The 21,309-nt window shown below is 31.5% G+C and overlaps 2 protein-coding genes across 2 annotated transcripts in view; both read right to left on the bottom strand.

The window, feature by feature from the left end:
• The window catches only part of LOC145315890 (uncharacterized), a 262,202-nt gene that overhangs the window by 55,341 nt on the left and 185,552 nt on the right, over positions 1-21,309 (bottom strand). The window lies entirely within an intron of this gene.
• Positions 2,407-19,552, bottom strand: Mfe2 (peroxisomal Multifunctional enzyme type 2). Its single transcript, XM_080156018.1, has 12 exons — positions 18,983-19,552; positions 15,716-15,794; positions 13,976-14,051; positions 12,815-12,904; positions 11,419-11,503; positions 10,962-11,039; positions 10,584-10,656; positions 9,651-9,793; positions 9,208-9,297; positions 8,662-8,733; positions 3,067-3,946; positions 2,407-2,827 (listed from the first exon to the last, which is right to left on the bottom strand). Exons 1-12 carry the CDS (start codon positions 19,193-19,195, stop codon positions 2,649-2,651), a joined length of 2,058 nt encoding a protein of 685 aa, XP_080012144.1. The 5' UTR covers positions 19,196-19,552; the 3' UTR covers positions 2,407-2,648.

Below are 21,309 nucleotides of genomic sequence, written 5' to 3'. Positions count from 1 at the left end.
CGGTTGCCGAATACCACAATTCCTGTAATTAGACCAATAAACAACCAAAAATGCAGTTAAAAAGATAGATATAAAAAATGAGGGAAAAGGGAAAAAGCGGAAGCTATAAGTTTGATACATTACATTGATTGGTTGGAAAGAAATGGATGGTTTCCTTCTTAGACATATATGTATGGATGTGTACTTTAAAAAATGAATATAAAAAAAGAGTACTTTCTAAAATTTAACGTTAAAAATTACAAGCTATATTCAAGAAATCAAATTGAAAAAAATACTGAGAGAAAACTAATGCATGTTTTTAATTCAATTAACAATTTATTAACAAATTTAAAAAAGATTGTTTTCCTACAAATTAATACACATTACACTTCATATAAATAAATTTTAATTGAGGGTAAAATTTTTAAACTAATCAGTTTATGAAAGTTTTCAAAAATATCAATATTTAAAATAATTTGATCAAAGAACAATATAATAAAAACGATAAGATATAAGATGAAAAGCATCAAAGGCCATATATAAGTCCAAATACGTTTTTGTTAGTAGCCCCCTACCCGTTCGTTTATTTTTCAGTAATCAATAAGTGATTTTTCAAGGAGGTATATTCTTTTGGTTTTTATCCAGTAACTTAAGGATAATGAAAGATAAATTTATGTGCACCCCAAATTACAATGAACAAAGTTACCCTTTTCGGATTAAATCTATTGGTATCACGGCCAAATAAACAAACGAATATTCTTTTATAGAGAAAATATCTAGTTATTTCTAAGAGTGTATATATATCATATGTATATGACTATATACATGTACACACTTATATATACATATGTGTATGCATATATGTATGTATGTGTATCTATTGCATAATTACAATTGTATTTCCCTGTGGAATACAAATGTATTACAAGACTAGCTATACAACTACACAATACAATACTACAGACAACCATGGCACATGTATAGGTCAACATAAGATACTACAGACAACCATGGCACATGTATAGGTCAACATAGGATACTACAGACAACCATGGCACATGTATAGGTCAACAGAAAATACTACAGACAACCATGGCACATGTATAGGTCAACAATACAATACTACAGACAACCATGGCACATGTATAGGTCAACAGAAAATACTACAGACAACCATGGCACATGTATAGGTCAACAGAAAATACTACAGACAACCATGGCACATGTATAGGTCAACAGAAAATACTACAGACAACCATGGCACATGTATAGGTCAACATAGGATACTACAGACAACCATGGCACATGTATAGGTCAACAGAAAATAATACAGACAACCATGGCACATGTATAGGTCAACAGAAAATACTACAGACAACCATGGCACATGTATAGGTCAACAGAAAATACTACAGACAACCATGGCACATGTATAGGTCAACAGAAAATACTACAGACAACCATGGAACATGTATAGGTCAACAATACAATACCACAGACAACCATGGCACATGTATAGGTCAACAGAAAATAATCTATTTACCCTCAAAGATTTGAAAAAATAGATCCTTATCAAAATTTTATAATTTTCTTAATTTATACAAAAAATCAACCTACTTTCACACAAGAAGATTCAGCAAAACATCCTATTTTTACTAACAAACTAACAATATTCCTTGGTGGATGGCAGAAAAGTTGGGGGCATATTATTCTTCTGTTAGATGTGCTATCCCTTTTTCCTGTAGGCAACCACTTTAACAAGATTATGGAAAATATTCTATCTACATATTTTTGGTTGTATTTTTATTCATTACACAAATACACACCAAAAAGATTTCTGCTTTTTCCTACCAAAATTATTTGCTATGATAATGATGATTTACTGCCTTTAAAACTGTCCAAAACATGAAAGGGAAAAGGTCTGTTTAGATTAAATACCAATTAAGGCAATTAGGATTGTTTCTAACCAATTCATTGATGTTAATCAAGCACATTTGTCAACATTTGTTTCTAGTTTTATCTTTTGTATTACAAAAACCTAAAAAAAATTTTGATTATTACCTTGTTAGCGTCCATTATGCTTCTATGTTATTCATTATGCAGCAGCTATATGAGATAGATTGAGGAAATTTTTGATAAATTTTGCCCTGGTACATGAGCATCTACTCTTTAATTTACTTTGTTTGACTGCTTGATTGTCTTGGCATTTTTAATAATTAATTATGACACCAATACCTAACAGTTTAGGATAAATGTAAACTTAAGAGTTCATAGTACTAATTCTAGATATATGTATTCTATTCAAATGCAAATTATTTGTCAACTTAGCTGTCTTTTGTCAGATAATGTTTAATACACATATACATATACAATTATTTAAATTTATGCTCAAGAAATTAGGCATTTAGCAGCAAAAAGACTTTGAAATGTGTTCATAATTCTTCATTCTTTCAAAAATACATTGTAATACAGATATGGAATGTTATATGATATCACTTTCGTTACAATAATCAAAATAAATTTATCATTCTTTAAAAACTTGTAATTAATATTCATTGAATGGAAAATATATTTTAAATCCTTTAACTGTAATTATTTCTATTTTTTTACAGTAGATGCATTGCCAACTCTTTATTCATAAAAATTTAGTAATCAACATGAAAATATAGTTACAGTTTCTGTTTTTGTTTGTTAAGCTGCACCCATCCTCCTGAGAGGCACTCTTCTCCACTTTCCTTGACTGTACACCTGAAGATAACAATGTCGTCTTCCAGCCACATGTCTGTACATACTGTCTCACCTGGGTACACTGGCTTCGAAAATCTGGCCTTCACAGAACGCATCATACCTGAATTTGAATAAGGAATTGCAAATGAAATATGGTTGGTATGTTTTAACAGGAATTGGTGTTACTTTACATATTGTTCAGCTAGTTTAGGAGATGAATAATTGAAGGCTAAATTGGCTAAAATTTACATATTCACATAAAATAATGAGTAAATTCCAAGATTTTGATTTTGAGAATTTTCAAAGTACCAAGTTTACTTTAAAACTTCATTTGATTTAAATAATAAAAAAAACATTTGCCTGGATCATTATCACAAAAAGTTTCCAAAACATGACGAGCAGCAATTCCATAAGTACACAAACCATGCAAAATTGGCTTGCTAAATCCACCAATAGCAGAAAAGTTGGGATCTATATGCAGAGGATTGAGATCAGCTGATAGTCTGTACAGAGCAGCTTGATCAACACTGGTGGTGTATGCCAGACTTCTGTCAGGTTGTCTGGCAGGTGGACTGCGCACTGACACAGCATGCTCTGATGCACGGGGCCCGTTAAAGCCTCCCTTGCCGCGAACAAAGATTGTACATTGATTCCTACAAACTACCTGATCGTATTGGTCACGTGATTCAGCTTCAAGTATAAGAACCATTCCACTGCCTTTGTCTAGCACATCCTTGATGACAAAGGTCTGGGTAAGGCAGCCAGAAGCTGCATAAGGCCGTAGAATTTCAATGTACTGTTCTCCATGTAGAACCATAGACAGGTCAAAATCTAAACCTGGAATCTGACCAGTGATTAGGGATTCTAAACCAGAAAGAGCTGGAATCACTCCAAAAGTTGGAAGAACGCTGAAATTCTCATCATTTTCGTATAAAAACTTTAGATTATCTGCTTTTGATGTTGAAGCACCAATTCCAAGAGCATAGAGTATAACCTCTTTGAAAGAGTAAGAAAATGATTTTGGTTCAGATGTATAACCTACAGCATCAAGAGGGGATGAACTGTCCTCAGTTTTAGTTTCATTAAAAGTAGCCATACTCTTCTCAATCATATTAAGAGTGTCCATGGTTGATTGCTGAGTTGATTCAGGATAGTCGGAGAGTTCCATGTCAATTACTTCAGACCAACCATCTTTTACATCCTCTATAGATACTTTTCTGGTCTCAGAATTGGTCAATACCTAAAATTTTTAAATATTTTAGAAACCATCAAAAAACTAATAAACTTTATCTTATTCAGCTTGGCTGTTTGTGACAAATATTTTTTTAAAAACATATATTTTGAAAATACCAATTGTAATATTTTGAGATAATTTAAGTTCAGTTTGAGATATAAACCTAAAGTTTTTACCAGGGTGTATAAACATTGAGAAATAGGACTAACAAAAAAATTAATAGTTGAAAATTATGAAAGAGGCAAATATGTTAAGAGTTTTTCTCTAAGGACTTTTTAGAATGTTCCTAGCATGGTTCTTAAAAAAAAGATTATTACATAGTTGTTCCATGTTACCTAAAATTGACATAACACTACCTTTTGTTTGTTCCAGTGTTGTGCCAATGTTTTGCAAAAGTATTTATAATTTAATTTGGAACTTGACAAAGTTTTTCATAGTTTTTCATATACTTTCAACCTTTACATTAATTTTCTTCTTTACCCCCTCGGATAAAGCGATTGGTACCTGATTATAAAAATATGCACAAAAAGCATATTTATTAAAAATACAGGGTCAATTTGTAATTTTTTTTCTGAAAATCAAATTATATGCAATTTGGTAGGTTTTAATTTTTACTTAAACAAGGATGACAACATCCATAAAAGCGAAGCACTGAAACGTTAGGACAAACGGACATTAACACTTGTATAGTGTCTAAACTGAATTATCAGAATATAAAAGTATAAGAGTCGAAGCAAAATTGTAAGTAAATTTGTTGAAAAACTTCTTGATACAGGATAATGTTTATTGAGTTTATGGACATACTTACATTTTTAGGATTTGATTATAGAGTTGCTTCGCTTAAAATATTGTTCTTTGTTGTCCCAGGAATCAATATACCAAAAATCAGATCAAACGGATAATTAGATCACATAAAAAATTGCTGTTAAAAATTAGAAAAATCAACATGTTTAAAATGGACGTACGGACATTCTGGTAATGATTTTAGAGTTGCTACGCTTTCTAAATCGTACCTAACTACTACAGGAATAATCATGCAAAGTTTGAAATCAATAGGACAATTCTAACATGCCTAAATTAACGAATAAAAGCTATCTATCTCGGACGGACGGACGGACGGACGTACGGACGGACGGACCGACCCTAATTATAGAAAAGCTTCGCTTTTAAAAAAAGACTTTTAGTTATAATTTAAACCCTGCTTCGTCCTAACAGTTTTAAACTATTTTTCTTTGTTTAGTAGTGTAACAATATTCTTTTGTCCCCTTTCAGATTGTTATTTGTGAGACAATTTATTTCTCATGGAACTTATCATATAAATTATATAATTATATAAAACATTTCTTACTTTAACTCTCAAAGCATTAGGATTTTTATAAAGGTTTGAATAAATTCGATTATTTCTTATTTTATCCCAATCCTAGACTTATACAGATTTGTCTTTGATAAATCTTTGAAATATTTATTTAAAGCGTTGCAATAATGAATATTGTGATCCTTATTGGTAAATACTTGAAACATCCCAACATCTACCCCCCATGTGTCGTGTGTGCTTAACTAAAACTTTAAACCAGGGAGACAAACTTTTATAATGTAAGAAAATATTTGTGTCTCAGCTGTGGATATACATAGCTCAGGGGTAATGGGGTTGGGTTGGAATATTGTAACAGCATTACCAATTAAAATTCAACTGATTTTGATAAAATAATCTATAGTGTCGTCTAAACCTATTTCTCTGATTGATAAGAAAATATTTGAGGACTTTTATTGTCTATACAAAAATCTTTCAAAAGATTTGCTTGCCACCCAAAAAAAACCTAATACCTGACCTGGACCAATAAAAAGCTCTCCGTAAATTATAGAAACAAGTTTTCTTATAAGACACAAACATGAAATTTTACTTGTAGTTAATAGTTAATTCATATTTTTATTTATGTCACTTTTCCTTTGGTTCTTGAGAAAACTTAAAAACTTAAAAACATAGACTTGTCCTTCTCCAAATACACGAGACAAGGGCTTAAACAAATATAACATAGTGTAGTAGGACCTCACCTTTTTCTCGCAAGACTTGTAGAGTAGCTTCGCTCTTCAGCTCAAAAAAATGTCCGTTTATCTGTCTGCCCTGCTAGGGAAGAATCTATAGTGTAGATAGTTATTGATTGTTTTGTATAGCAATCAAACTAATGATGGTTTGATCTTTATTATTCCCTATAAAGGGGCTTTTGTTGTTTTTCTGGCCCTACCCTTCATTTAATTTTGCCTATCCTTATGCTTGTATCCATGTATTATATTATATTATGTTTAAGTAGCTAGTATTTGACCCAGGAATAAGGTATAACCAACAAGCAAAATAAATCTAAAATAATATTTGGGGGGGAAATGGAAAGGTCGTCAATTTTACGATGTGTTGCCCCCAACGACAGCTGAAAAACACGTATAGGTTTCGTAATTTTTTTTCCGAATTAATTTCGTTATTGGTATAAGCTGTATTTGACCACTCTTCTACAATAAACATCCTACCGAAAACTATGCTTGGTTTATGGTACTAAATACAGCATGACCCTCGAAAAAGTATTTTTAAGCATCTGCAGCCCTTATTTCTCAATGAATTATTTAAAAATGCATATGTCCTTGTTCTCCATAGTATTCCACGTAAGTAGATATAAAAATATTTTTTTTACCTCCATTAACACCGGAGATTTTTAAAGCTAAAGTTTTGAAAAAGTGACTGAGAAAAAGAATTTTTTTTTGTTTCTCTTATTTTTTGGATGGTTATATTATGTTTTTTCTGGCAACTGAATAATAATACACAAAGAAAAACAAGTTAACTAAATATTTCTTTTTTATTCCACCAAAAAATATAAATTTTTAATGGCAAAAAATACTACAGAATGAATGGATTATTTGCAAATTTTAAGTTATTTATTAACCCTTATTTATAGAAAAGGATTAATTATGACAGTTGCTCCGCCTACTTTTCTGACATCTCAATTATTTAATAGGGGGTAAATTAAGCTTTTTAGACTAAAAAATCATTATTTGTTATTAAAGTTAGGATTGTGAAACAAAAACAATTTTCCTGCTATATTCATAGAGATTTATTTGGTTTTTTAATCTTGAACAATTTTGCCTAATAAGTAAGTTTTTCAAAATATCATTAAACTAAAAAGACTCAAAAAATATGTGTAAAAAAATGCTTTTTACTCAAAAACAAAATTTTTTATTTCATTTTTGTATAAAGTTTCTGCTAGTAACAAAAATAAAAGGATTTCTAGCTTAATTTTGCTAAAAAAGTCGTTTAATGTTAAAAGTTACTTTTTCCTCAGTCACTTTTTCAAAACTTTAGCACTAAAAATCTCCGGTGTTAATGGAGGTAAAAAAAATATTTTTATATCTACTTACGTGGAATACTATAGAGAACAAGGACATATGCATTTTTTAATAATTCATTGAGAAATAAGGGCTGCAGATGCTTAAAAATACTTTTTCGAGGGTCATGCTGTATATATCAGCATAGCTGATCTATAATTAGTGAAGTGTACGTCCTATTTGTAACCCTGCAGGGTATTCACCTTACCTGGGCGAATATACACTTGTCAGGGGGTGATGTAGATTGTTGAAAAACAACCCCTATGCACGCCTCTGTACAAAACCACGAAATATAGTAGAAGTTATGTTAGATGATTATATCTTTTACTATATATATCGAGAAAATGAATATGAAAAGGAATTAAGGCTCTAAACAAAAGCAATTTCCGGGATTGATTAGAACTGACAGACAGATGGACATAAAGAATAGATGCTTATTGATATCTTTCAAAGGTTTTGTAACACATTTCTATTAGATACCCAAAAAGAGATCTCTAGTGGCGAAGCCTCCAGACATTTCATACATCAAAATATATAAAATAATATTTTGACTCTATAAACTTTGTAAATAAAATAATAATTCCAAGAAAAAAATCTTGTTTAAACTATTCTGACGGTAAAAACTTTTTGTTGTAAGCAAATATCTTTAGTTTTTCTACGTCAACAAAACAGCAAAATATGATATTATTGAAAAAGCAAAACATATTTTTATGTAAAAATGACATAAAGAATACTTTATATTTTCACAGTATCAAACATCAATTGGAAAGTTAGATTGCGAATTAAGGTTTTTTTAGCCATATAGAACTTAATCAGCATTTATTATTCAAGCAATTTAAAAAAAAAATTTCATAGCAGCGAAGCTGTGCTCTAACCAAGGTCTGTCCGTACGTCACCCCGATTTTAATTGATTTTATCTTTTGTGTATTAAAAGATTTACCTCTACATAGAAAAAGTAAAATAGCTCTTAAATACTCTCAACAATTATAAAATTGACTTAATTTTTTCTCTTCGTTTGACTGCATTATTCTATTTTTATTTAGGCTACTGTTGGCGTCTTACTCATTGAACTGATTATCTTTGATATTTTTAGATATAGTTTTTCATGATTTAATTTGGTTTAAATGATACAACGTCCTGTGGTTGATTTTTGGTAGGGTGCCAAGTTCATAAATACCAGGATTAAACATTTTTCTCAACATATAGGGGGGAAATACAAACTTTTTTTACATGTTTTTATTTTGTTTATTGGCCTCATTTAAAAGAAATAAGAAAATCAAAGAATTTGAGGAAACTAAAAATCTTGAAAAATTGAAAAGTTGACAATTTCAAACCCTTCAAAAATGGGTTACCTTTCCATAACTTCTCTTCATCCTGTATCTTCCAGCCCAGCCACCAGCAGACTCTATAATCATACCTGTATCCTAAATATTATAATATATATATTTTTCATCCTGTATCTTCCAGTCCAGCTACCAGAAGACTCTATAATCATACCTGTATCCTAGATATTATAATCATATATAGTTTTCACCCTGTATCTTCCAGTCCAGCTACAAGCAGACTCTATAATCATACCTGTATCGTACATATAACATTTTATCCTGAACTGTCATGTATGTTTTGCTTCTGTTAAGCTAGATGGAATATGATTTAATGTAAATTTTACAATACTCTAAGCGAAGCAATTCGTATAATTGGGGATCATGTGAGTAGTTTATCATTTTTTCCTGCATTTACAAGCATAGCTGCTCCATAGCTTCCTATCAAAGAAATATACATTGTTTGATAGTCCTTTTCATCGTGTAATTGATTCTGTCCAACATGTTCTAGCTTGTTCAGTATTTATCATGTTGTAAAATATTAATAGCGCAGCTAATCTATACTTGTAAGTTTACCTTACATTCTTCATGACAAAGCCAGGCAACAACTGGTGCTATAAAATCTGGACCAAGGCTTTCAAATACATCTGGTGGCAACACATCCTGTTTCAATTCAATACTCAAAATGCATTGTTATTGGTTATTAACTATTATAAATCCTAAAAGAAAACAACTCCTTTTACTATGACGTAAGAATATGAATGACGGAAGTATGTACATTGTACATCTCCAATCGAAAACATTTTTAGTCCTTGCACTGTTATGATAATTATAACGTATGTAGCCCAATTTTGTTGTGCGACTATCCTATTGTAAGCTACCTTTATTTACAGGTACAGCTAAAATATTATTTTTGAATGAAGTCATTGTATACTTGAATTACAATACAAGAATTCTATTGTTGCTTTATTATTACTTTTTTAATGACCTAAGTTTTTTATTTTCAGCATTTTTTCCTGAGTTAGTCTAGAAGCAGCCATGGGAACAATGACATTACAGTGGATATTTAACTTTGCTCCCTCTAGTGCCAGAGTGTTGGACAGACCAACTAACCCCATCTTTGCAGCGCTGTAGTTGGCCTGGCCATAATTACCCAGCAACCCTGGCATCATAGAATATGACATAATAGAGCAGTTCCTTATACATTTAATAAACTCTGCACTATTTTAAAAGTAACCGAAATCAACTATTTTTTTGTTGCAAACAAATAAATAATCAGCGATTGTCTGTAAATAACTCAGTCTTTAGGTCACAACTTCATTTCATAAGAACGAATTGAGAAAATTTAATAAAACTTCCTTGTTTATGGACAGATCTTTAAGATTAAAAAGATGCTTAAAAGTCAGGTTGCTTTCTATCTTTAATTTCATTTATGATTGATCGTTTTAAAATTCTTTAAAAATATTTGATATTATCCAGGGAAGAAGGGAGGGGACAATGGATCAAATATTCAATATTTTAGGGTTTCAAACCTTGGGTACCAGCCTAAAGTGAAGGATTTAGACTGAATTTGGGGACTTTGGGGACTTGCGCACAGTTGCCGCGAATTTTGTTATGAATGAAACAATTAGCACAAATTCTAGCAGACAAAAAATTTATAATTCATAAAATTATTTCGGCTGGTTCTGAGGGCAATTTTTCAAGTGATAAATTACAGAATGTTTACTTCATTGTGATGTACTAGTAACCTATTTTATAAGTAGATGCTTTTCTTCTTAGAACTTTAAAATTTTCTTCAAATTTTCTGGATAAATCTGGTTTTCGTGGCTTTTCAGCGAAAACTCTCAAATTGAGTTAATTGCCCATTGTCCCATCCCTTCCTCCTTATCTTATCCTTCTCTTTCCCTCTTTTCTTTTCATGGATTCTATTCTATTTACTATTTATTCTATGCCTGCAATGGAAGAGGTCATGATGATCCTGCCATACCTGTTGTCCTTCATGTGAGGCCAGGCTGCCTTCGTTACCTTCATACATGGATATTTAAGTAATTATTTTGGTTTCCATTGAACTTTGACAAGTAAAGGACAATTCATAGATTAATATAAGTTTACATAAAATACTTCTATATATAACAAAATCATTAGTGTTCGCCGTACTGGTTATTACTTAATGATGGCCAAAAGACAAATTTTACAAAATATGCATAAAACCAATCTTTTAATCAAAAAACCTTTGTCTGAGATTTCTATCTGTAAAGGATTAAGTTTTACTCAAAGTCCCGTTTCAAGTATTTAACCAAAAAGTAGTTGAAACTGATTTACCACCTTACCTTGAAGGCACCCCTGAGGTGCACCCTATGCACAAGATCCCAGTCAGCTTCTGCCATTTTTAACAAAGATTTATCCCTGAACAGATGATCAACATTTATTTGGTACAGCTTATGCTTTACCTTTCTAACATGTTGACATATATCAAATTATGTTAATCAATGACCTAGGAGGGGGAGAAGGGGGGGGGGGGGGGGTGGTGTTGACCCTTCACTTTACATTTCATTACATAATAGTTTTTAGAAAGATAAAGTAAAAAAATCAAGTTTATTTTCCAGGGTAAAAAAATAGTTAAAACCTTTCTTGGATATATGAGGAGCTTCATTGAATAGGAGTCCAGTGGTTAGTAAATTATTAAGCTACATAAACACAGACGGATAGAACCAAAGACATTCTGTTACTTTTATATAAGTATTAATAGCTGTAAAACCATTGAAATAAAAGTTAACAATCATTCCTAAGTATTCCAGCATTATTGATAACAATATCAATGCGTCCAAAGTTATCCAGAGCTGTCTGAACAAGCTTGTCACCCTCTTCAACACTAAAATTAGAAGCAGCTTATGGTGCCTAATCAAAAATGACCTCATACAATACAAATGACTAATGCTGTATTATATGACGTCATTTTTATTAGGCACTATAAGCTGCTTACTGTAATTAATTTCATATAACATACGTAATTAATAAGCAATAATAGAAAGCTTGTTGTTCTGATTAGGAAAGCTTGTCATGGGAAGGTTTTAAGCTATTACAAGTAATTTAACTATGATTTTTGACAGCATTATGAATTTTAAAAAAAAAGAGGTCATAACTAACCATAGACGTCCAAGGGGGGGGGGGTAAAGTAGCGATTACCCCCCCCCCCCAAACGAATTTGGGGGGGGGTAAATACCCCCACCAAAATAAAAAATATCTAACAAAAAAAATTTTTGCGCGCTTCGCGCGCATTTGTAATACTAAATATTTAATTAAATTCAAATTACCCCCCCCAAAATTTACCCCTGCCAACAGATTTCAGGGGGGGTAATTACCCCCCCAAGCAAATTTTACCCCCGGGGTACAAATTTTGGGGGGGTAAAAAAAAATTTGTGGCGCGCTTCGCGCGCCATTTTACCCAACCCAAAACCGAATTACCCCCCACTTAAAAAAATTTTACCCCTCCCAAAAAAAAGCTTGGACGTCTATGTAACTAACTTAATATTGACTTTAAAATGACTCTATAACTACTTATGTTCGCATAAAAATGACACAAACTTTTTACAATATATCTGTTTATTTTTTCCTTATTTCTTTATAGTTTACTATCGGCTACGCCCCTAGCATCTGGAATCTTTGATTTCGAAGGGATAGAAAATAAGGATTGAAATAGCATCCCCCGGCTTAAACCTAATAAATTTAATAGCCTAAAACCATCCCAAGATCTCTGTGAAGCTTCCCTTAACTTGAGAACCCAATCTGTTCAGTAGTTATCGAAATCTTAAGCTTCAAACAAAAAACCTTATATTTATATTTATTTTATGTTTCTTTATATTATAGACTAGCGGCTTCGCCCCTAGCCTCTAGGGGCTTTGGCCCAAGATGTTTGATCCCCAATTTTTCGTATTTTAGATTTAAAAGAAAAATTAAAGAATTTTTTTTAGGGGGGGTATTTTTCATTTTTTTTTTGGGGGGGGGTTGAGGGTGTCCACCCCCCATGAAAATAGTTGTAAACCTTCCCGGGACCTATTAGATGCTACCCTGTAAAGGAGAACCCGATCGGTTCAACGGTTAGCGAGATCCTTTGGTACAGACAAAAAAAGTTTACTACTTTATATAATAGGATACAACTTTTTAAAGGTTTATGTAGAGAGACCTATCATAATTTGGAACAGCTACACCGCCAGCAGCTTGGATTTCTGACACAACAAGGTCAGCAGGGCGGCTGTCTCCTCCCTCACCAGACCTTAAACAATTAGGTTTACTTAAAATAATAAGATGCAGAGTTTTTTTCCTGTCGTGCCTAATCCTTTTCAAATAATGATACACAAAATTACCCCTTCTGTAGATTAAAATTAGAGGTGTAAACGTTTGAATAACCAATCAAAATTCACTAAGGTCCCCAAAGTTGTAAGCCAACTAATAAGAAAATGTTATTATAAAACTTTGAGGACCAGTGTAATAAGCAGCCCATCGGATTGTTCCCTCTCTCTCTCTCTGCTATGTTACACAAATCTAAGGTTTAATTTACACATTGTTAAAAGCGAAGCTTTTCTATAATTAGGGTCGGTCCGTCCGTACGTCCGTCCGTCCGAGACATATAACTTTTATTCGTTAATTTAGACATGTTAGAATTGTCCTATCGATTTCAAACTTTGATGGTGATTCCTGTAGTAGTTAGGTACGATTTAGAAAGCGTAGCAACTCTACTGCGTCCATTTTAAACAACAAATTTTTATGTGATCTAATTATCCGTTTGATCTGATTCTTTGTATATTGATTCCTGTGACAACAAAGAACAATATTATAAGCAAAGCAACTCTATAATCAAGTCCTAAAAATGTAAGTATGTCCATAAACATTATCCTGTATCAAGCGGTTTTTCAACAAATTTACTTACAATTTTGCTTCGACTCTTATACTTTTATATTCTGATTACGTGTTTTTTTTTCAAATAAATTACTTACTTAGATATTCATGCACTATACAAGTGTTAATGTCCGTTTGTCCTATCGTTTCAGTGCTTCGCTTTTATGGATGTTGTCATCCTTGTTTTCATAACGTTTTATAGGAATTACAAAGTTTAGATTACCTAATCTGCCCCCACCCCCAAAAAAATTAAAATTAAAAAAAATTTGTCTTTTGTTGCATGAGGAAATGGAATAAGAATAAGGCAAAAGAAAAATTTGACATACTCCTGTGTATAAAAGCTAAGGTATTAATAGAAACTTTTTATGTAATGATAAAGCAAAATTAATAAATTTGAATGGAGTAACCTAAATTAATTTATACCTTAATAAAATTTTGGAAAACTTACTTGGAGCCGCCAAGATCATTGACAACAACCTTAGCTCCTCTACTGGCCAATAACAAAGCATAAGCCTTTCCCAAACCTAAATATTAAGAATTTTAAAATAAAAAGTTATCTTAGATAGAAGCAGTGAAAATTTAAAAATATACAAAAATAAAGCCAATTTGTCCTACCCAGGTCCTACCATTTATGAACAAAATAAAATCCCTGAGAACAATGGATTTCTAATTTTATAAGTAATACCAACAACAAGGATGACAACATCCATAAAAGCGAAGCACTGAAACGGTAGGACAAACAGACATTAACACTTGTATAGTAACTGAACTGAAAAATCGGAACATAAATGTATAAATGTCGAATCAAATTTGTAGGTAAATTTGTTGAAAAACTGCTTAAAAACAGGATAATGTTTATGGACATACTAACATTTTTGGACTTGATTATAGAGTTGCTTCGCTTATAATATTGTTTTTTGTTGTCCCAGGAATCAATATACCAAAAATCAGATCAAACGGATAATTAAATCACTTGGAAATTTGTTGTTAAAAAAGTAGAAAAATCAACATGTTTAAAATGGACGTACGGACATTCTGGTAATGCTTATAGAGTTGCTACGCTTTCTAAATCGTACCCAACTACTACAGGAATCATCATGCAAAGTTTGAAATCGACAGGACAATTCTAACATGCCTAAATTAACGAATAAAAGCTATCAATCTCGGACGGACGGACGGACGGACGGACGTACGGACGGACGGACGGACGGACGGACGGACGGACGGACGGACCGACTCTAATTATAGAAAAGCTTCGCTTAAAAAAAAATATTTGAAATGGTAAAATGATAAAAGCAGATTAAAAGCTTCTTAATTAAACTGTCGGTCTGCCTTGGATTCTATATGTATACTTAAATATGCTCCATAATTATGAGAAAGTAAAGAAATCAGCAGAGGTCTAGAAAAATTGCAGCTTTGTAAATCTCATTTTCTACAAAGTGTTAAGGTCTGATGGACGGACGAACAGACAGGCATATTGGATTATAAAGTAGCTACTAAAATTGTAAAATATGTATATAATATTCTAATTAAACCTTAACAAATAGTGTATACAATGTAAAATATGTAAGAAAAATTCTGGATAATCTTTAGATAACGCATTGTCATTTATAATACATAGATTATCATTATTTATCTGTCTGTGTCTTGTACAAATAAAACTAAGAAAAAAGTATTGCTGCATTGTTTATTAGGGCCAAGGTTACATCTATACGGATCTTTACCTTTTAAATATTTATGTCTTATGATATGCTTGTCCTTAATTGTATACAAGAGCAAAGATATTGTTTTTGTTATATTAAAGCAAAACTTTTACCCTTTTTTGGCCAACAGGCACAACTCGTAATAATGCCTAGTCAGTATTTCCAGTCAAAGTATTAGTTTTTTATCAGCTGTTATTCTATCTAATACTTAGCGTTTAAATATAAAAAGAGTCTATTCTAGACAAACTTACAGATATACGGCTTGGCTAAATAAAGAGTAGACCCACAATTAATATTTCAAGTATTGCTTCAAAACCGATTAATATCTGGTGGATTATAACCGGTTCTTAGCCATACTGCAAATTTTTTAACCCTTACGTTCGGCAACTTGGAACTAAAAACACTGGTTTTAATCTTCTAACTATACATTTTTATATCTGCGGAAAGCTGTTTATAATACGATGCAATAAATAACTATTACTTACCTCCTCCAGCACCAGTTACCAAGGCAACACGTCCGTCAAATCTAGATTCTGACATATCTGCTATACGTTCCAATTTTTCCTAATAAAAATGTAAATGTACGTTATATACACTGTATGACAACATCCAAAAGTAGCGAAGCATAAAAGTCTTGGATTGACAGACAAGTTGTGAAGAGTGGATTAACAGTGGTCATATATCAAGAATAAATTCATAGGAAAATTCCAATATACATGTATATCTTTTAGCATTTGTATTTTTACTACAGCATGACTGACAGTCCGACGAACCAAATAAATTATATACTAAGCTGGATCTTTAAATGGTTTTAGTGGTGCGCTAGATCGGGGCGATCCAGTTCACCCCGGTTTGGCGTGGCAATGGCACTCGCCACTGGGCGCGCTGGTTCGCCCATTCCATTTTGATTTAAAGATTGAAATCTAATAATATCTAGGTGCGCCGAACTGGATCGCCCTGATTTAGCGCACCACTAAACGATTTAAAGATCCAGCTCTGGATGCACATTTATATGGGGTATCTTAGTGAAAAAAAATAGCAGTCCATGTTAAGTAACAGCCAAGAAAATCACGTTGTTACTAACGGACAGGTTTATAAGTAAGGCATAATTTTGATCAATTTCATTCGTTTCGTCTGTCCATGAGAAACTAAAAAGGATAAACTTGATTTGCTTAGCTCATATCCGAAATAGATGTCTGAAATTACTTGTAACGATTCTCCTGATTTATCTACTCTAATGTACAGCCTACTTTTGCAATCTGTGGGTCTGATTGCTCATAAAGTTATGGATAAAAATGAGGTTTCTATGAGAAATTTTGAAGTTTAGTAATAATAAGCTTTGTTTTTAATTTTTGTGGTTTACACTTGTGAATGTTGTTATCCTTGTTTTCAACTTAAAAAAAACAATAATTCTCTTTAAAGGATTCAAAATGCAAAAACATCTATTTTTTAAACACATTTTATACATCTTAATTGGAACTGATGATCTATTTAGTAGTAAAACAATTGTATTCCATTAAAAAAATGTTAAAAAAATAAGTTGTGTTTATATATATAATTAAAAGATCTTTTCAAGTGATTAAAGATATTGAGCACTCTTGTGATTCCTGGAAACCAGCTGTAAATTCAATAATATCGACTGTAATTAAAAGAGGTAGGAAATCATAAGCTTTGGTTATCTTTGTAAAAAAGGAAATATTTAAACCAACCAAGTGTAAATTAGGCTACAAAAATCTTCATACATTGTTTACATGTAATACTCAAGTTTCTCTTGGTGCTATGTCCTAAGGTCATTGCATATTGTAGTATCACAGTTCATAATTGGTTCTAATGAAACTCAAAGATGGTTGTAAAATGTTATAATAAAGCTGTTTTGGGAATTGCTTTAGTGATATGATTATCTGTATTGCAGATAGCTATAAACACACACATAAAGTCATTCTTAAACAAACATTACTCTTACATTTACAGCAAAATTATTATTGTGTTAACTGACTACTTTAATGCTCACCTATGAAATATTTATTCTTAAAACCCGGCCACAGTTAGTAAAAGCAAAAACAGAATAATAAGTGTAATTGTCATGTTTAGATGTAGAAACACAAATATTATATATATGTTTTGTGTATGGTATGCATATGAAATATATAAATATTTCTAAATATTACATAGTAAGTTAAATGACTTTATATCATTAGTGAAGTTGTCTTTCTAAATAAAAAGATCTTTCCAGCCGCTGGACCAATTAGTTCTTCCTTTTCAGGACATTTTCAAGTCTACCCAATTTTTTGTCAGCTCACTGGAGAGAAAAGGCACCTTCAACCCCCCCCCCCTCCACCACACATTAAAATATTATGTAGTGGGTGTCGGGGAGAGGTGGGGTAGGTGATTTGGGAAAACCAAAAAACTCCTGTTTTTAGTTGCAGATAATTATTTTTAGTAGATAAGCTACTCTATAATTCGAAATGTCCGTCTGTCCGTCCGTCTGTTAGAGACAAAGGTGGGGAAACGTGATTTTCTCGGCTCCTATTAAAGATAGACAGCTGAAATTTTTAGTGAAGATTCCTATGATATATGTGCATATAATCTATACATTGTTTTGTCCATCTGTTTGTTAATTGGGGTGCTAGATCGATTCCTAGCTTTTTTTTTGTTTTCGTAATTTTCTCGACTACTTTTCAAGACAGACGACTGAACTTTTCAGGGATTTGATAAATTTGCATCCTACTATTAAAAATATAGTTTCATTAAGATTTGTATATTGATTGGGGTGCTAGATCGATTTCTACTTTTTTCAGTTTTCATCATTATCTTAACTCCTGTTCAACATAAATGGCTGGAATTTTTAGGGATTGATTAACACATTCTTTAAAGTTTTTTTAATATATGATAATTGGTTGGGGTACTAGATCCTAGTTTTTCAAGTTTTCATGATTTTTTGACTCGTGTTCAAGATAAACAGCTGGAATTTTTAGGGATTAATTAAGTCAACATTATATATATTTTCACAAAGTTTAATAAAGACTTGCTATTGGTTGGGGTGCTAGATCGATTCCTAGATTTTTTTCTTTTTAGCCTAACGCCTCAAAAGACATTATACATTTTTAAAAGGTTTCGTGATATATTCCATTTATGTTTTTTTAACATACTCAAAAGATAATTTTTTTTCCAGATGTCTATCAATAAATTTTGAGCTTCGCTACTTATTGATGTTGTCATCCTTGTTTGAGTTTCCTTTACATCCCAATTTCCTAAAATTTTGCTACTACGTTTTCATGTATTAACATATAATAATAGATATAAGGCATGTCTAGGTTTGTTTCTAAATGTAATGCAGTTAAAAAAGAGATTTATTTGCCTTGTCAATTGGGTATATGTATAAGAATAACGAATTTATGCCAGAATTTGGCCAATTAGGACAAACCAGCAAATATTTTAGTTTTTAAAAAGAAAAAAAATGACAAAGCCCAAATTGTGTTAAAATAGTGTCAAAAATGATGCATGTGACGTAATAAAATTGAGGGATTATCCATTTCTTTTTTAGGGGTTTTCTTTCCCACTTCTCCTTTCATCTCCCTCATTTTATTACGTCACATAGATCATTTTTGACACAATTTTAACACAATGTGGGCTTTGTCTAATAAATTAAACATTATTCATCTAAAAACATATTTGATTCTACAGAGAAGTTTAAACGAATTATTTACTTAAAACCTTATCACCTAAAAACTGTTGCATAAAATCATACTAACCTTTAAAAATCTTTTCTCCAGAAAAATATTTCCAACCCTTGCCGACCAAAACTCACGTCGACAGATCACGGAATTAGAGGGTAGCAAATAATTAAAACGCCACAACTCAGACTCTATAAGACTTGAATTGCTTGGACGCCAGAGTCTGACTGCAAACACGGGATTTCCACCAAGATAATACAACAAACATCTTTGTACTTGTCTTATCTTCATTTTCTGTTGTTCTGAGCTGATGTTTATTATTATTATAGTTTATCTAATTTTTGTAACTGCGATTCACTTATTTATGTATTTTATGGCATATTTCATTTTAATTAGTAATACTAATATTCATTATAGTATGGTACTAAAAAATGTAACATTTCAAGAAATAAGGACACTAATGTCCATAAATAATATAGCATTAACAAGCACAAATATTAGCACAGTTTGTAATAAAAATCCCTGATTAACACATATTTATAAAGAAGATCTTTAAACTTTCAGCAATCAATGTTTCAAAATCTTAAATCTACCATTTTTTTTAACTTAGTTTGGGGTAGTGGCCTTGTGACATTCTGAATTAAAGTGTAGCTTCTCTGCAAAAGTAATAAATTTTGAAACTAAAACTTTAGATGTTTATTAACAGCTGATTTTGTAAAAAATCTTTATCACTATAAACAGTAAACACAGTGAAGAAACGAATTCAAGAAAAAAACTCGTGTATTTTGAAGTCCCAACGCAAACTAGTTTTTTTTCTAAATAGTTCTATATAAGTATGTATTTTTTGACTTACACAAAGTGTATGGAAAAATGCCTTTGAGACAAACGCAAAACTGTTTTATATGATTTATCATGGCTACTATATTGCAAGCGTGAATACTATACTGACCGACCGACTGTCCGTCAATTGAAGATTGTTACGAATGTTGCCTCTATAGTTTAAGGATAGTTTCTCTATAATTGTTTCATTAAATATTTTCTGAAGATGTAAAAATATTACTGTATTAATGTTACACAAAATTATTCACTAAGTATATATTTGCGATAACTTTTATTTAATAGATTCTTCCAATTTTTAACATTTACAAAACAGCCTGCTTTATTGCTTCAAGATCCATGTCAGATCTATATAGGAAATAAATATCCATAAATGAGCTCAAGTTTTCCAAGGAATAAATGTTTAAAACTCATAGTGCTCCAATAATCCTCATTAAACTCTCATTGACCAAAGCGATAAGACCTTTATTCTATTTGTTTATGAAAAAAATAAAGTTTTTCAATCCATGTTGATATTTGAATTACATTGAAGTATTTAATCTTGATTTAATAAACAAAAAATATACGTTCATAATATAGAAAATCTAAGAAAACTTTGTTTTAAAAGAATTCGATTGTGGCGACACTTCCGTAGTGTTCAAATATTAAAACTAAAATTTTAATCATATTAACCCTTTGGTGATGGTAATGTAAATAAAAAAAATAACTGAAGAAATCCTTTAAAAATCATTTAAAATATTAAATATTTACTTCTTTCTTTTAGATAGTAATGGCGAGGGAGGAAAATTGAAATAGATAAATAGATATGTACTTATAGAAAATTAGCCAATAGTGAGATAGTTATATCGAGCCAACTCTAGTTATATATATTAGGTCTTATCTTAAGGTATAAGACAATTTTAACGATAATTTGATGAACATTCCTCATTGCGATAAACAATAATACCCCTCCTTCTGTCGATTACAATTATTGATGAAAAAGGTTGAACACTGAAGGTTTGTACTATCCCATCAAAATAAAAGTCCCAAAGTTTTTGAGCACATAAAACTTTGGGGACAAGTATTAATATTTGAAGTCCAATTTAGCCACCTCCCTGATATACATAGTTGCCATAGGAGACTTATACAAGCTCATAGATGCGCTACTGAAGATTAGTAATAATAATTGTTCTTGTTATATAAAAATACTGCAAGTTAATGTAATGAGAATCTTTGCTCGCATGAATAATGTTTCATGTTTAAGATAAATTATCTCCTTAATATGATAATTTGTAGCTGAATTAATTTCAATCTAAACTTACAAAATTATGTATAATGAGTATAAAAGAGTAGTTTTTTCTTTATACACGGATGAAGTAAGCGCAAAAAAATTATAATTTAGAATTCCAATAAAAACTTTCGGGTATTGTCCCTTTCGTGACATCTTCTCTTCAGGGGTGTTTCGTAGTATTTTCACAGTAGCCTATGATAGTTTGTTTTAGGTTTGGTTAGGTGATTGCCCAAAAGGGCTAGAGCCCCCTCTGCAGGGGTTAGAAATAGGAGGAAAACTAATGTGAAAATACGACGAA

The sequence above is a fragment of the Acartia tonsa genome, chromosome 1, assembly GCF_053477335.1.
Source record: "Acartia tonsa isolate MP-2025a chromosome 1, ASM5347733v1, whole genome shotgun sequence".
NCBI classification, from domain to species: domain Eukaryota; kingdom Metazoa; phylum Arthropoda; class Copepoda; order Calanoida; family Acartiidae; genus Acartia; species Acartia tonsa.
Note: the sequence above shows the minus strand (reverse complement) of the source record. Positions and strands in the feature narration are given on the sequence as shown.

Coding starts and splice junctions, on each gene's coding strand:
- Mfe2 (XM_080156018.1), bottom strand. CDS start 19,195: ATGAAGATAAGACAAGTACAAAGATGTTTGTTGTATTATCTTGGTGGA. Junction 14,052..15,715: donor GGTAACTGGTGCTGGAGGAG/GTAAGTAATAGT, acceptor CTTAATATTTAG/GTTTGGGAAAGGCTTATGCT. Junction 2,828..3,066: donor TTTTTGTGATAATGATCCAG/GCAAATGTTTTT, acceptor ATTCAAATTCAG/GTATGATGCGTTCTGTGAAG.